Source organism: Anolis sagrei, chromosome Y, assembly GCF_037176765.1.
Source record: "Anolis sagrei isolate rAnoSag1 chromosome Y, rAnoSag1.mat, whole genome shotgun sequence".
NCBI lineage: Eukaryota > Metazoa > Chordata > Lepidosauria > Squamata > Dactyloidae > Anolis > Anolis sagrei.
Genome location: NC_090035.1, coordinates 40915824 through 40928631, shown reverse-complemented (window position 1 = coordinate 40928631; position 12808 = coordinate 40915824). Strand labels below are relative to the sequence as shown.

Here is a 12808-nt window from a genome sequence, read left to right as displayed (position 1 = left end):
GCAGTTGCAACCAGTTGCTGCGGCCTCAGTGGCCCATTTTGGTCCAGCCCTTTTGGAAAATTCAGTGTTCTTTGCTTTTCTGTCAACTCAAAGTAGTTGCAACCAGTTACTGCGGCCACCGTGGCCCATTTTGGTCCAGCCCTTTTGGAAAATCCAGTAATCTTTGCTTTTCTGTTAACTCAAAGAAGTTGCAACCAGCGACTGCGGTCTCCGTGGCCCATTTTGGTCCAGCCCTTCTGGAAAATCCTGTTCTTTGCTTTTCTGTCAACTCAAAGTAGTTACAACCAGTTACTACGGCCTCCGTGGCCCATTTTGGTCCAGCATTTTTTGAAAATCCAGTGTTCTTTGTTTTTCTGTTATCTCAAAGTAGTTGCAACCAGTGACTGCGGCTTCTGTGGCCCATTTTGGTCCAGCACTTTTGAAATATCCAGTGTTCTTTGCTTTTCTGTTAACTAAAAGTAGTTGCAACCAGTTACTGCTGCCTCCGTGGACCAATTTGGTCCAGCCATTTTGGAATATCCAGTGTTCTTTGCTTTTCTGTGAACTCAAAGCAGTTCCAACCAGTGACTGCGGCTTCTGTGGCCCATTTTGGTCCAGCCCTTTTGAAAAATCCAGTGTTCTTTGCTTTTCTGTCAACTCAAAGTAGTTGCAACCAGTTACTGCGGCCACCGTGGCCCATTTTGGTCCAGCCCTTTTGGAAAATCCAGTAATCTTTGCTTTTCTGTTAACTCAAAGAAGTTGCAACCAGCGACTGCGGTCTCCGTGGCCCATTTTGGTCCAGCCCTTCTGGAAAATCCTGTTCTTTGCTTTTCTGTCAACTCAAAGTAGTTACAACCAGTTACTACGGCCTCCGTGGCCCATTTTGGTCCAGCATTTTTTGAAAATCCAGTGTTCTTTGTTTTTCTGTTATCTCAAAGTAGTTGCAACCAGTGACTGCGGCCTCTGTGGCCGATTTTGGGTCCAGCCCTTCTGGAAATCCATTGTTCTTTGCTTTTCTGTTAACTAAAAGTCGTTGCAACCAGTTGCTGCGGCCTCTGTGGCCCATTTTGGTCCAGCCCTTTTGAACAATCCAGTGTTCTTTGCTTTTCTGTAAACTCAAAGTAGTTACAACCAGTGACTGCGGCCTCCGTGGCCCATTTTGGTCCAGTCCTTTTGGAAAATCCAGTGTTCTTTGCTTTTCTGTTAACTCAAAGCAGTTGCAACCAGTGACTGCGGCCTCCGTGGCCCATTTTGGTCCAGCCCTTTTGGAAAATCCAGTTTTCTTTGCTTTTCTGTCAACTCAAAGTAGTTACAACCAGTTACTCTGGTCTCCGTGGCCCATTTTGGTCCAGCATTTTTTCAAAATCCAGTGTTCTTTGCTTTTCTGTTAACTCAAAGTAGTTGCAACCAGTGCCTGCGGCCTCCGTGACCCATTTTGGTCCAGCCGTTCTGGAAAATGCAGTGTTCTTTGCTTTTCTGTTAACTCAAAGTAGTTGCAAGCAGTGACTGCGGCCTCCGTGGCCCATTTTGGTCCAGCCCTTCTGGAAAATGCAGTGTTCTTTGCTTTTCGGTTAATTAACAGTAGTTGCAACCAGTGACTGCGGCCTCCGTGGCCCATTTTGGTCCAGCCCTTTTGAAAAATCCAGTGTTCTTTGCTTTTCTGTGAACTCAAAGTAGTTGCAACCAGTTACTGCGGCCTCCGTGGCCCATTTTGGTCCAGCCCTTTTGGAGAATCCAGTGTTCTTTGCTTTTCTGTTAACTCAAAGCAGTTGCAACCAGTTGCTGCGGCCTCAGTGGCCCATTTTGGTCCAGCCCTTTTGGAAAATTCAGTGTTCTTTGCTTTTATGTTAACTCAAAGCAGTTGCAACCAGTTACTGCGGCTTCTGTGGCCCATTTTGGTCCAGCCCTTTTGAAATATCCAGTGTTCTTTGCTTTTCTCTTAACTAAAAGTAGTTGCAACCAGTTACTGCTGCCTCCGTGGACCAATTTGGTCCAGCCATTTTGGAATATCCAGTGTTCTTTGCTTTTCTGTGAACTCAAAGCAGTTCCAACCAGTTACTGCAGCCACTGTGGCCCATTTTGGTCCAGCCCTTTTGGAAAATCCAGTAATCTTTGCTTTTCTGTTAACTCAAAGAAGTTGCAACCAGTTACTGCGGTCTCCGTGGCCCATTTTGGTCCAGCCCTTCTGGAAAATCCTGTTCTTTGCTTTTCTGTCAACTCAAAGTAGTTACAACCAGTTACTACGGCCTCCGTGGCCCATTTTGGTCCAGCATTTTTTGAAAATCCAGTGTTCTTTGTTTTTCTGTTATCTCAAAGTAGTTGCAACCAGTGACTGCGGCCTCTGTGGCCGATTTTGGGTCCAGCCCTTCTGGAAATCCATTGTTCTTTGCTTTTCTGTTAACTAAAAGTCGTTGCAACCAGTTGCTGCGGCCTCTGTGGCCCATTTTGGTCCAGCCCTTTTGAACAATCCAGTGTTCTTTGCTTTTCTGTGAACTCAAAGTAGTTACAACCAGTGACTGCGGCCTCCGTGGCCCATTTTGGTCCAGTCCTTTTGGAAAATCCAGTGTTCTTTGCTTTTCTGTTAACTCAAAGCAGTTGCAACCAGTGACTGCGGCCTCCGTGGCCCATTTTGGTCCAGCCCTTTTGGAAAATCCAGTTTTCTTTGCTTTTCTGTCAACTCAAAGTAGTTACAACCAGTTACTCTGGTCTCCGTGGCCCATTTTGGTCCAGCATTTTTTCAAAATCCAGTGTTCTTTGCTTTTCTGTTAACTCAAAGTAGTTGCAACCAGTGCCTGCGGCCTCCGTGGCCCATTTTGGTCCAGCCCTTCTGGAAAATGCAGTGTTCTTTGCTTTTCTGTTAACTCAAAGTAGTTGCAAGCAGTGACTGCGGCCTCCGTGGCCCATTTTGGTCCAGCCCTTCTGGAAAATGCAGTGTTCTTTGCTTTTCGGTTAATTAACAGTAGTTGCAACCAGTGACTGCGGCCTCCGTGGCCCATTTTGGTCCAGCCCTTTTGAAAAATCCAGTGTTCTTTGCTTTTCTGTGAACTCAAAGTAGTTGCAACCAGTTACTGCGGCCTCCGTGGCCCATTTTGGTCCAGCCCTTTTGGAGAATCCAGTGTTCTTTGCTTTTCTGTTAACTCAAAGCAGTTGCAACCAGTTGCTGCGGCCTCAGTGGCCCATTTTGGTCCAGCCCTTTTGGAAAATTCAGTGTTCTTTGCTTTTATGTTAACTCAAAGCAGTTGCAACCAGTTACTGCGGCTTCTGTGGCCCATTTTGGTCCAGCCCTTTTGAAATATCCAGTGTTCTTTGCTTTTCTCTTAACTAAAAGTAGTTGCAACCAGTTACTGCTGCCTCCGTGGACCAATTTGGTCCAGCCATTTTGGAATATCCAGTGTTCTTTGCTTTTCTGTGAACTCAAAGCAGTTCCAACCAGTTACTGCAGCCACTGTGGCCCATTTTGGTCCAGCCCTTTTGAAAAATCCAGTGTTCTTTGCTTTTCTGTTAACTCAAAGTAATTGCAAGCAGTGACTGCGGCCTCCGTGGCCCATTTTGGTCCAGCCCTTCTGGAAAATGCAGTGTTCTTTGCTTTTCGGTTAATTAACAGTAGTTGCAACCAGTGACAGCGGCCTCTGTGGCCCATTTTGGTCCAGTCCTTTAGAAAAATCCAGTGTTCTTTACTTTTCTGTGAACTCAAAGTAATTGCAACCACTTACTGCGGCCTCCGTGGCCCATTTTGGTCCAGTCCTTTTGGAAAATGCAGTGTTCTTTGCTTTTCTATTAACTAAAGTAGTTGCAACCAGTGACAGCTGCCTCTGTGGCCCATTTTGGTCCAGCCCTTTAGAAAAATCCAGTGTTCTTTGCTTTTCTGTGAACTCAAAGAAGTCACAACCAGTTACTGCGGCCTCCGTGGCCCATTTTTTCCAGCCCTTTTGGAAAATCCAGTATTCTTTGCTTCTCTGTTAACTCAAAGCAGTTGCATCCAGTTACTCTGGCCTCCGTGGCCCATTTTGGTCCAGCTCTTTTGGAAAATCCAGTGTTCTTTGCTTTTCTGTCAACTCAAAGTAGTTACAACCAATTACTGTGGTCTCCGTGGGCCATTTTGGTCCAGCATTTTTCGAAAATCCAGTGTTCTTTGCTTTTCTGTGAACTAAAAGTAGTTGCAACCAGTGACTGCGGCCTCCGTGGCCCATTTTGGTCCAGCCTTTTTGAAAAATCCAGTGTTCTTTGCTTTTCTGTGAACTCAAAGTAGTTGCAACCAGTTACTGCGGCCTCCGTGGCCCATTTTGGTCCAGCCCTTTTGGAAAATCCAGTGTTCTTTGCTTTTCTGTTAACTAAAAGCAGTTGCAACCAGTTACTGCGGCCTCTGTGGCCCATTTTGGTCCAGCCCTTTTGAAAAATCCAGTGTTCTTTGCTTCTCTGTTAACTCAAAGTAATTGCAACCAGTTACTGCGGCCACTATGGCCCGTTTTGGTCCAGCCCTTCTGAAAAATCCAGTGTTCTTTGCTTTTCTGTCTACTCAAAGTAGTTACAACCAGTTACTGCATCCTCCGTGGCCCATTTTGGTCCTGCATTTTTTGAAAATCCAGTGTTCTTTGCTTTTCTGTTAACTCAAAGTAGTTGCAAGCAGTGACTGCGGCCTCTGTGGCCCATTTTGGTCCAGCCCTTTTGAAAAATCCAGTGTTCTTTGCTTCTCTGTTATCTCAAAGTAATTGCAACCAGTTACTGCGGCCTCTGTGGCCCATTTTGGTCCAGCCCTTTTGGAAAATCCAGTGTTCTTTGCTTTTCTGTTAACTCAAAGTAGTTACAACCAGTGACTTCGGCCTCCGTGGCCCATTTTGGTCCAGCTCTTTTGGAAAATCCAGTGTTCTTTGCTTTTCTGTCAACTCAAAGCAGTTGCAACCTGTTACTGCGGCCACTGTGGCCCATTTTGGTCCAGCCCTTTTGAAAAATCCAGTGTTCTTTGCTTTTCTGTCAACTCAAAGTAGTTACAACCAGTTACTGCATCCTCCGTGGCCCATTTTGGTCCAGCATTTTTTGAAGATCCAGTGTTCTTTGCTTTTCTGTTAACTCAAAGTAGTTGCAACCAGTGACTGCGGCCTCCGTGGCCCATTTTGGTCCAGCCTTTTTGAAAAATCCAGTGTTCTTTGCTTTTCTGTGAACTCAAAGTAGTTGCAACCAGTTACTGCGGCCTCCGTGGCCCATTTTGGTCCAGCCCTTTTGGAAAATCCAGTGTTCTTTGCTTTTCTGTTAACTAAAAGCAGTTGCAAGCAGTTACTGCGGCCTCTGTGGCCCATTTTGGTCCAGCCCTTTAGAAAAATCCAGTGTTCTTTACTTTTCTGTGAACTCAAAGTAATTGCAACCACTTACTGCGGCCTCCGTGGCCCATTTTGGTCCAGTCCTTTTGGAAAATGCAGTGTTCTTTGCTTTTCTATTAACTAAAAGTAGTTGCAACCAGTGACAGCTGCCTCTGTGGCCCATTTTGGTCCAGCCCTTTAGAAAAATCCAGTGTTCTTTGCTTTTCTGTGAACTCAAAGAAGTCACAACCAGTTACTGCGGCCTCCGTGGCCCATTTTGGTCCAGCCCTTTTAGAAAATCCAGTATTCTTTGCTTTTCTGTTTACTCAAAGCAGTTGCAACCAGTGACTCTGGCCTCCGTGGCCCATTTTGGTCCAGCCCTTTTGGAAAATCCAGTGTTCTTTGCTTTTCTGTCAACTCAAAGTAGTTACAACCAATTACTGTGGTCTCCGTGGCGCATTTTGGTCCAGCATTTTTCGAAAATCCAGTGTTTCTTGCTTTTCTGTGAACTAAAATTAGTTGCAACCAGTAACTGCGGCCTCCGTGGCCCATTTTGGTCCAGCCCTTTTGAAAAATCCAGTGTTCTTTGCTTTTCTGTGAACTCAAAGTAGTTGCAACCAGTTACTGCGGCCTCCGTGGCCCATTTTGGTCCAGCCCTTTTGGAAAATCCAGTGTTCTTTGCTTTTCTGTTAACTAAAAGCAGTTGCAACCATTTACTGCGGGCTCTGTGGCCCATTTTGGTCCAGCCCTTTTGAAAAATCCAGTGTTCTTTGCTTCTCTGTTAACTCAAAGTAATTGCAACCAGTTACTGCGGCCTCTGTGGCCCATTTTGGTCCAGCCCTTTTGGAAAATCCAGTGTTCTTTGCTTTTCTGTTAACTCAAAGTAGTTACAACCAGTGACTGCGGCCTCCGTGGCCCATTTTGGTCCAGCTCTTTTGGAAAATGCAGTGTTCTTTGCTTTTATGTTAACTCAAAGCAGTTGCAACCAGTTACTGCGGCCTCTGTGGCCCATTTTGGTCCAGCCCTTTTGAAAAATCCAGTGTTCTTTGCCTTTCTGTCAACTCATAGTAGTTACAACCAGTTACTGCATCCTCCGTGGCCCATTTTGGTCCCGCATTTTTTGAAAATCCAGTGTTCTTTGCTTTTCTGTTAACTCAAAGTAGTTGCAACCAGTGACTGCGGCCTCCGTGGCCCATTTTGGTCCAGCCCTTCTGGAAAATGCAGTGTTCTTTGCTTTTCGGTTAATTAACAGTAGTTGCAACCAGTGACAGCGGCATCTGTGGCCCATTTTGGTCCAGCCCTTTAGAAAAATCCAGTGTTCTTTGCTTTTCTGTGAACTCCAAGTAATTGCAACCAGTTACTGCGGCCTCTGTGGCCCATTTTGGTCCAATCCTTTTGGAAAATCCAGTGTTCTTTGCTTTTCTGTTAACTCAAAGCAGTTGCAACCAGTTGCTGCGGCCTCAGTGGCCCATTTTGGTCCAGCCCTTTTGGAAAATTCAGTGTTCTTTGCTTTTATGTTAACTCAAAGCAGTTGCAACCAGTTACTGCGGCTTCTGTGGCCCATTTTGGTCCAGCCTTTTTGAAATATCCAGTGTTCTTTGCTTTTCTGTTAACTAAAAGTAGTTGCAACCAGTTACTGCTGCCTCCGTGGACCAATTTGGTCCAGCCATTTTGGAATATCCAGTGTTCTTTGCTTTTCTGTGAACTCAAAGCAGTTCCAACCAATTACTGCAGCCACTGTGGCCCATTTTGGTCCAGCCCTTTTGAAAAATCCAGTGTTCTTTGCTTTTCTGTCAACTCAAAGTAGTTGCAACCAGTTACTGCGGCCACCGTGGCCCATTTTGGTCCAGCCCTTTTGGAAAATCCAGTAATCTTTGCTTTTCTGTTAACTCAAAGAAGTTGCAACCAGCGACTGCGGTCTCCGTGGCCCATTTTGGTCCAGCCCTTCTGGAAAATCCCGTTCTTTGCTTTTCTGTCAACTCAAAGTAGTTACAACCAGTTACTACGGCCTCCGTGGCCCATTTTGGTCCAGCATTTTTTGAAAATCCAGTGTTCTTTGTTTTTCTGTTATCTCAAAGTAGTTGCAACCAGTGACTGCGGCCTCTGTGGCCGATTTTGGGTCCAGCCCTTCTGGAAAATCCATTGTTCTTTGCTTTTCTGTTAACTAAAAGTCGTTGCAACCAGTTGCTGCGGCCTCTGTGGCCCATTTTGGTCCAGCCCTTTTGAACAATCCAGTGTTCTTTGCTTTTCTGTGAACTCAAAGTAGTTACAACCAGTGACTGCGGCCTCCGTGGCCCATTTTGGTCCAGTCCTTTTGGAAAATCCAGTGTTCTTTGCTTTTCTGTTAACTCAAAGCAGTTGCAACCAGTGACTGCGGCCTCCGTGGCCCATTTTGGTCCAGCCCTTTTGGAAAATCCAGTTTTCTTTGCTTTTCTGTCAACTCAAAGTAGTTACAACCAGTTACTCTGGTCTCCGTGGCCCATTTTGGTCCAGCATTTTTTCAAAATCCAGTGTTCTTTGCTTTTCTGTTAACTCAAAGTAGTTGCAACCAGTGTCTGCGGCCTCCGTGGCCCATTTTGGTCCAGCCCTTCTGGAAAATGCAGTGTTCTTTGCTTTTCTGTTAACTAAAGTAGTTGCAACCAGTGACTGCACCCTCTGTGGCCCATTTTGGTCCAGCCTTTTGAAAATCCAGTGTTCTTTGCTTTTCTGTGAACTCAAAGTAGTTGCAACCAGTTACTGCGGCTTCCGTGGCCCATTTTGGTCCAGCCCTTTTGGAAAATCCAGTGTTCTTTGCTTTTCTGTTAACTCAAACAGTTGCAACCAGTTACTGCGGCCTCTTTGGCCCATTTTGGTCCAGCCCTTTTGCAAAACCAGTGTTCTTTGCTTTTCTGTGAACTCAAAGAAATTACAACCAGTTACTGCGGCCTCCGTGGCCCATTTTGGTCAAGCCCTTTTGGAAAAATCCAGTGTTCTTTGCTTTTCTGTCAACTCAAAGCAGTTACAACCAGTTATTGCGGCCTCCATGGCCCATTTTGGTCCAGCCCTTCTGGAAAATCCTGTGTTCTTTGCTTTTCTGTCAACTCAGAGTAGTTACAACCAGTTACTGCAGCCTCTTGCCCATTTTGGTCCTGCCCTTTTGAAAAATCCTGTGTTCCTTGTTTTTCTGTCAACTCAAAGTATTTGCAACCAGTTACTTCGGCCTCTGGCCCATTTTGGTCCAACCCTTTTGGAAAATCCAGTGTTCTTTACTTTTCTGTCAACTCAAAGTAGTTACAACCAGTTACTGCCCCCTCTGTGGCCCATTTTGGTCCAGCCCTTTTGGTAAATCCAGTGCTCTTTGCTTTTCTATTAACTCAAAGAAGTTACAACCAGTTACTGCAGGTTCAGTGGCCCCTGGGGTCCATACAATTTTCCTTTTTCTTTGTCCTCAATTTTTCCTTGCCTTGCCTTATGGTACTCTCTCAGTCGCTATTTTGGCCTGCAACCCCCACTCTTATTTCCATCACAGTACATCCTATGTTTCCCCTTTTAGTGCTGTTAGTTACAATCAGAAACGTTCTAATACTCTGAGGAAACCTACCCACTCCTACCAGCCTTTGCCTTTGAATAGTGTCATGAAACGTTTCCTTCCAAGCTCTTTGGGACGCAAGGTCCCAGTGAGGGTATCATGAACATATAAGAAAAGCAGCGGAATGATGAGGATTACATCGAGAAGAAGGGAACATTCAACCAACGAAATGGCAACTGAAACAGACACAAATGTTTTATCAAGCTGTGAGATGGGAGAATCATCTACATCTGTTCTGATGTCTCAACATTGCGCTCATGATGTACTACCGAGTACCTCTATTAAAACTACCACGGTTATGAAGAGGAGAGTGAGGAGGAGGACGATTCTGAGGAATGGATGGTAGATCTTGACAACATGGATTCTGCTTCCACCTCGGCACTTAGTGATCCAGAGGAGGACTGCATGCTGCTGGAGGGCGAGGAAGAGGAATCACCAACAATCCCACTCTCTTTTCCTAACACCTCTACTCCAAATACAAGCATTGTTATACCTGTAGCGGGTGTGGGTAGGCCGAGATCGCTTCTCTGGGATCATTACGACGTCCATGCTCAGAAGGCCACTTTGGCAGTTTGTAGGCATAGCGGTGTGAGTGTCAGCAGAGGAAAAGATATGAGGCATCTTGCCACGACAGGGTTATGGATGCACATGAAGAGACACCACCCAAATGTAAAGGTAGACACAGTGGAAGGCGGCAGCACATGCAGCAGTACACAGAGCACTCCAACCTCACCAACAGACCCCATGCAGAAAACCATTGATGCTTGGGGCCTCCCAGTTACAACGGTGAGATCTGGATTGAAGCTGCCATCAGCGAAGGAAATAACACGTCGCCTGGGAGAGATGATGGCTTTGGACCACCAGCCCTTCCGTATGGTGGAACGGGAAGGTTTTTTGCCGATTTGTTCACCTCCTGGCACCATGGTACAACATCCCGACTCGCAAAACTTTCTCTCGAACTGTCATTCCAGCTTTGTTCGAGGGATGCAAGCAACGCCTCAGAACCCTGTTGAACAAATCATGAGCCATGTATGTACATTTCACCTCGGACATTTGGTCCAGCACGGGAGGAGGGCATTCCTATCTGTCCCTCACCGCTCACTTGTGGGAGATGGAGGGTTGCCTCGACTCGGGTCATCGATGGGCCCTCCTGTCTCTTGAGTTGATAGGTACGGATCACGGGGCCAACAACATCTCTGAGTACTTGCGAGATATGATGAGAGATTGGATGCGGCATACTCATTCTGGTGCTAACTCGGGATTCATGGTCACAGACGCAGGAAGGAACATGATCCGGGTGGTTGAAAGTGCGGGCTTCACAAACGTCGCATGCATGGTGCACTTGCTGCATAATTGTGTAAAAGATGGCTTCAAGGGGCCCGATGAAAACAGCTCCACTGCTGTCACTCAGCTCATTGACCACTGCCGCAGAATCGCAGGCTTCTTCCATCGTAGCACCAAGTCCGCAAAACTGCTGCATGACAGGCAGACCTTGGAGTGCCTCCCACAACACCGGTTACTGCAGGATGTCTCCACCCGCTGGAACTCCACCTACATGATGTTGGAGCGCATAGTGGAGCCACAGAGAGCAGTCCACGCCGTATCACTGTCAGTCGCTGCTCCGATAAACAAGCTGGTCCCCAACAACCAGGAGTGGATGACCATCACTCAGCTGGTTGAGATCCTAGAACCATTTAAAATAGCCACCGATAAACTTTCAGGCCAGAAAGCTCTACTCAGCCAGGTGCTCCCTGTCATCTTACGGTTGAAGAGGCATTTGGAGACGCTGGGTGGACACAGTTCATTACATTCCATGGCTGGGCCCCTGACTCCACAGGCCCAGGAAGTGGTCAGAAAGTTGTATATTGCCCTCCGTAAACATCTCCTCCCACTGATGGAAAGTAAGACTCACGTTTTGGCAGCACTCTGCGACCCCTGCATAAAGGACACCATGTGCCCCAAAGATTTGCTGAGGTGGAAGGAGGAACTTGTCTCGCTCATGAGAGGAGAATACTCTCGGAGGGTGGGGCAACAGTCTGAGCAAATCGTCGATGCCATTACTCCCCAAAATCCCAGTGGTAGCGCCAGCACCGTTACCAATAGCCCCACCTTGCCACCTACAAGGAATGACAGTAGGGCGGTGCGTCAGAAAAGGAGGTGCGAGGAAAATTTCATACAGGACAGTATCGCTTTTCTTTCAGAGGAAGGAACATCTTTGTCGGCCCAGGCGGCAAAGATAGACTTGGCCGAATACTCTGTTAACCGTTACTTGGAGGAGCCTCAGGGGAGTTTTTCCACCGATCAATTGACTTACTGGTCCTCCCGAAGCAAGGCATGGCCTGATTTCTCAACCGTGGCACGCAAGTTTCTCAGTTGTCCACCTACTAGCGTCCAGAGTGAGAGGGTCTTCAGCCTGGCAGGAGATGTCGTAACCCTCCAACGTAACGCGCTCGACCCCCTTGCAGTGGAGAAGCTGGTCTTCCTGAAGGCTAACCTGCCAATTTTGGGCTATCCTGAGATTGATTTTGAGAGCACCATCCCATAGATCACTATAGCCTTCTGTTTTCGAACATTAACAACTATTGATCTAATCTTTAATTAATCCACTTCAACTACCTCTACCCCCCCCCCCCCACATGTCACACCGGCATACAATCCAAGTCTCCTACACAAAACCCACACCAATGATTAACACCACCCTATCCACTAAAACTACCTCAGCCCGTAAGACACTGTATTTAAAGGCACAATCAAAATCCACATCCCAAAATCAAAGTCTGCTGACTGCGGGCTAATTGGCCCTAGGGGTAGAGCCCTTCTGCAAAAAACAGTGTGCTTTGATTTCTGTCTGTGGGCTCCGTGGCCCTTTGGTGACCAGACCTTTTGGAAAATCCAGTGCTCTTTGCTTTTCTGTTAACTCAACGTAGTTACAACCAGTGTCTGCGGGCTCAGTGGCCCTTCGGGGACTAGCCCTTTTGGAAAATCCAGTGTTCTTTGCTTTTCTGTTAAATCAAAGTAGTTACAACCAGTTACTGCGGGCTCAGTGGCCTTTCGGGGACCAGCCCTTTTGGAACATACAGTGCTCTTTGCTTTTCTGTTAACTCAACGTAGTTACAACCATTGTCTGCAGCCTCCGTGGCCCATTTTGGTCCAGCACTTTTGGAAAATCCAGTGTTCTTTGCTTTTCTGTTAACTCAACGTAGTTACAATCATTGTCTGCGGCATCCGTGGCCCATTTTGGTCCAGCACTTTTAGAAAATCCAGTGTTCTTTGCTTTTCTGTCATCTCAACGTAGTTACTACGGCTGGGTAACCATGGAAAAATTTGTTTCTAAACTCGATTCGTTTTTAGGGGGGGGTTGCATTTCGTTTTTTAAAAGAATTCCGAAATTTTCCTTTAAAAAAGGTCAAAATATACGAAATTTCATAAAGTTACGAAACAATTACGAAACAATTTCGAAACAATTATGAATCGATTCGTTAATGGCAGACGCGATTGCGCAATATGCTAAAAACCCTCCAAATGGGACAGGGGAACTTCTGAAGCTTCCCTTTCTGCCTGTTGTTGACTGTTGGTGTGATAATTTATTTTTTATCACTGATAAAACAAACAACAACCCTAAAACTTGCTCCAGACATACGGAAATAATTACGAAACAATTACAAAACAATTACGAAACAATTACGAAACAATTACGAAATAAATTGAAAAAATTCGTTTCGATTTTTAATTACTCCTGCATGGCTCAATATCGGATTGTAAGCTAATTTAAATACAAATTAATAACAAATTACGAAATTAACTAACGAAACCGCCCAACCCTAGTAGTTACAACCATTGTCTGCGGGCTCAGTGGCCCTTTGGGGACCAGCCCTTTTGGAAAATCCAGTGATCTTTGCTTTTCTGTTAAATCAAAATAGTTACAACCAGTTACTGTGGCCTCTGTGGCCCATTTTCGTCCAGCCCT

General features: G+C 46.0%; 1 protein-coding gene across 1 annotated transcript; it reads left to right on the top strand.

Moving 5' to 3' along the window:
* Positions 1–9868: 9868 nt before the first annotated feature.
* Positions 9869–11386, top strand: LOC137095602 (zinc finger BED domain-containing protein 4-like). Its single transcript, XM_067462375.1, has one exon. It carries the CDS (start codon positions 9869–9871, stop codon positions 11384–11386), a length of 1518 nt encoding a protein of 505 aa, XP_067318476.1.
* The last annotated feature ends 1422 nt before the right edge of the window (positions 11387–12808 follow it).

Bases quoted from the DNA above. Each gene is read 5' to 3' on its own strand.
- LOC137095602 (XM_067462375.1), top strand. From the start codon at position 9,869: ATGTATGTACATTTCACCTCGGACATTTGGTCCAGCACGGGAGGAGGG.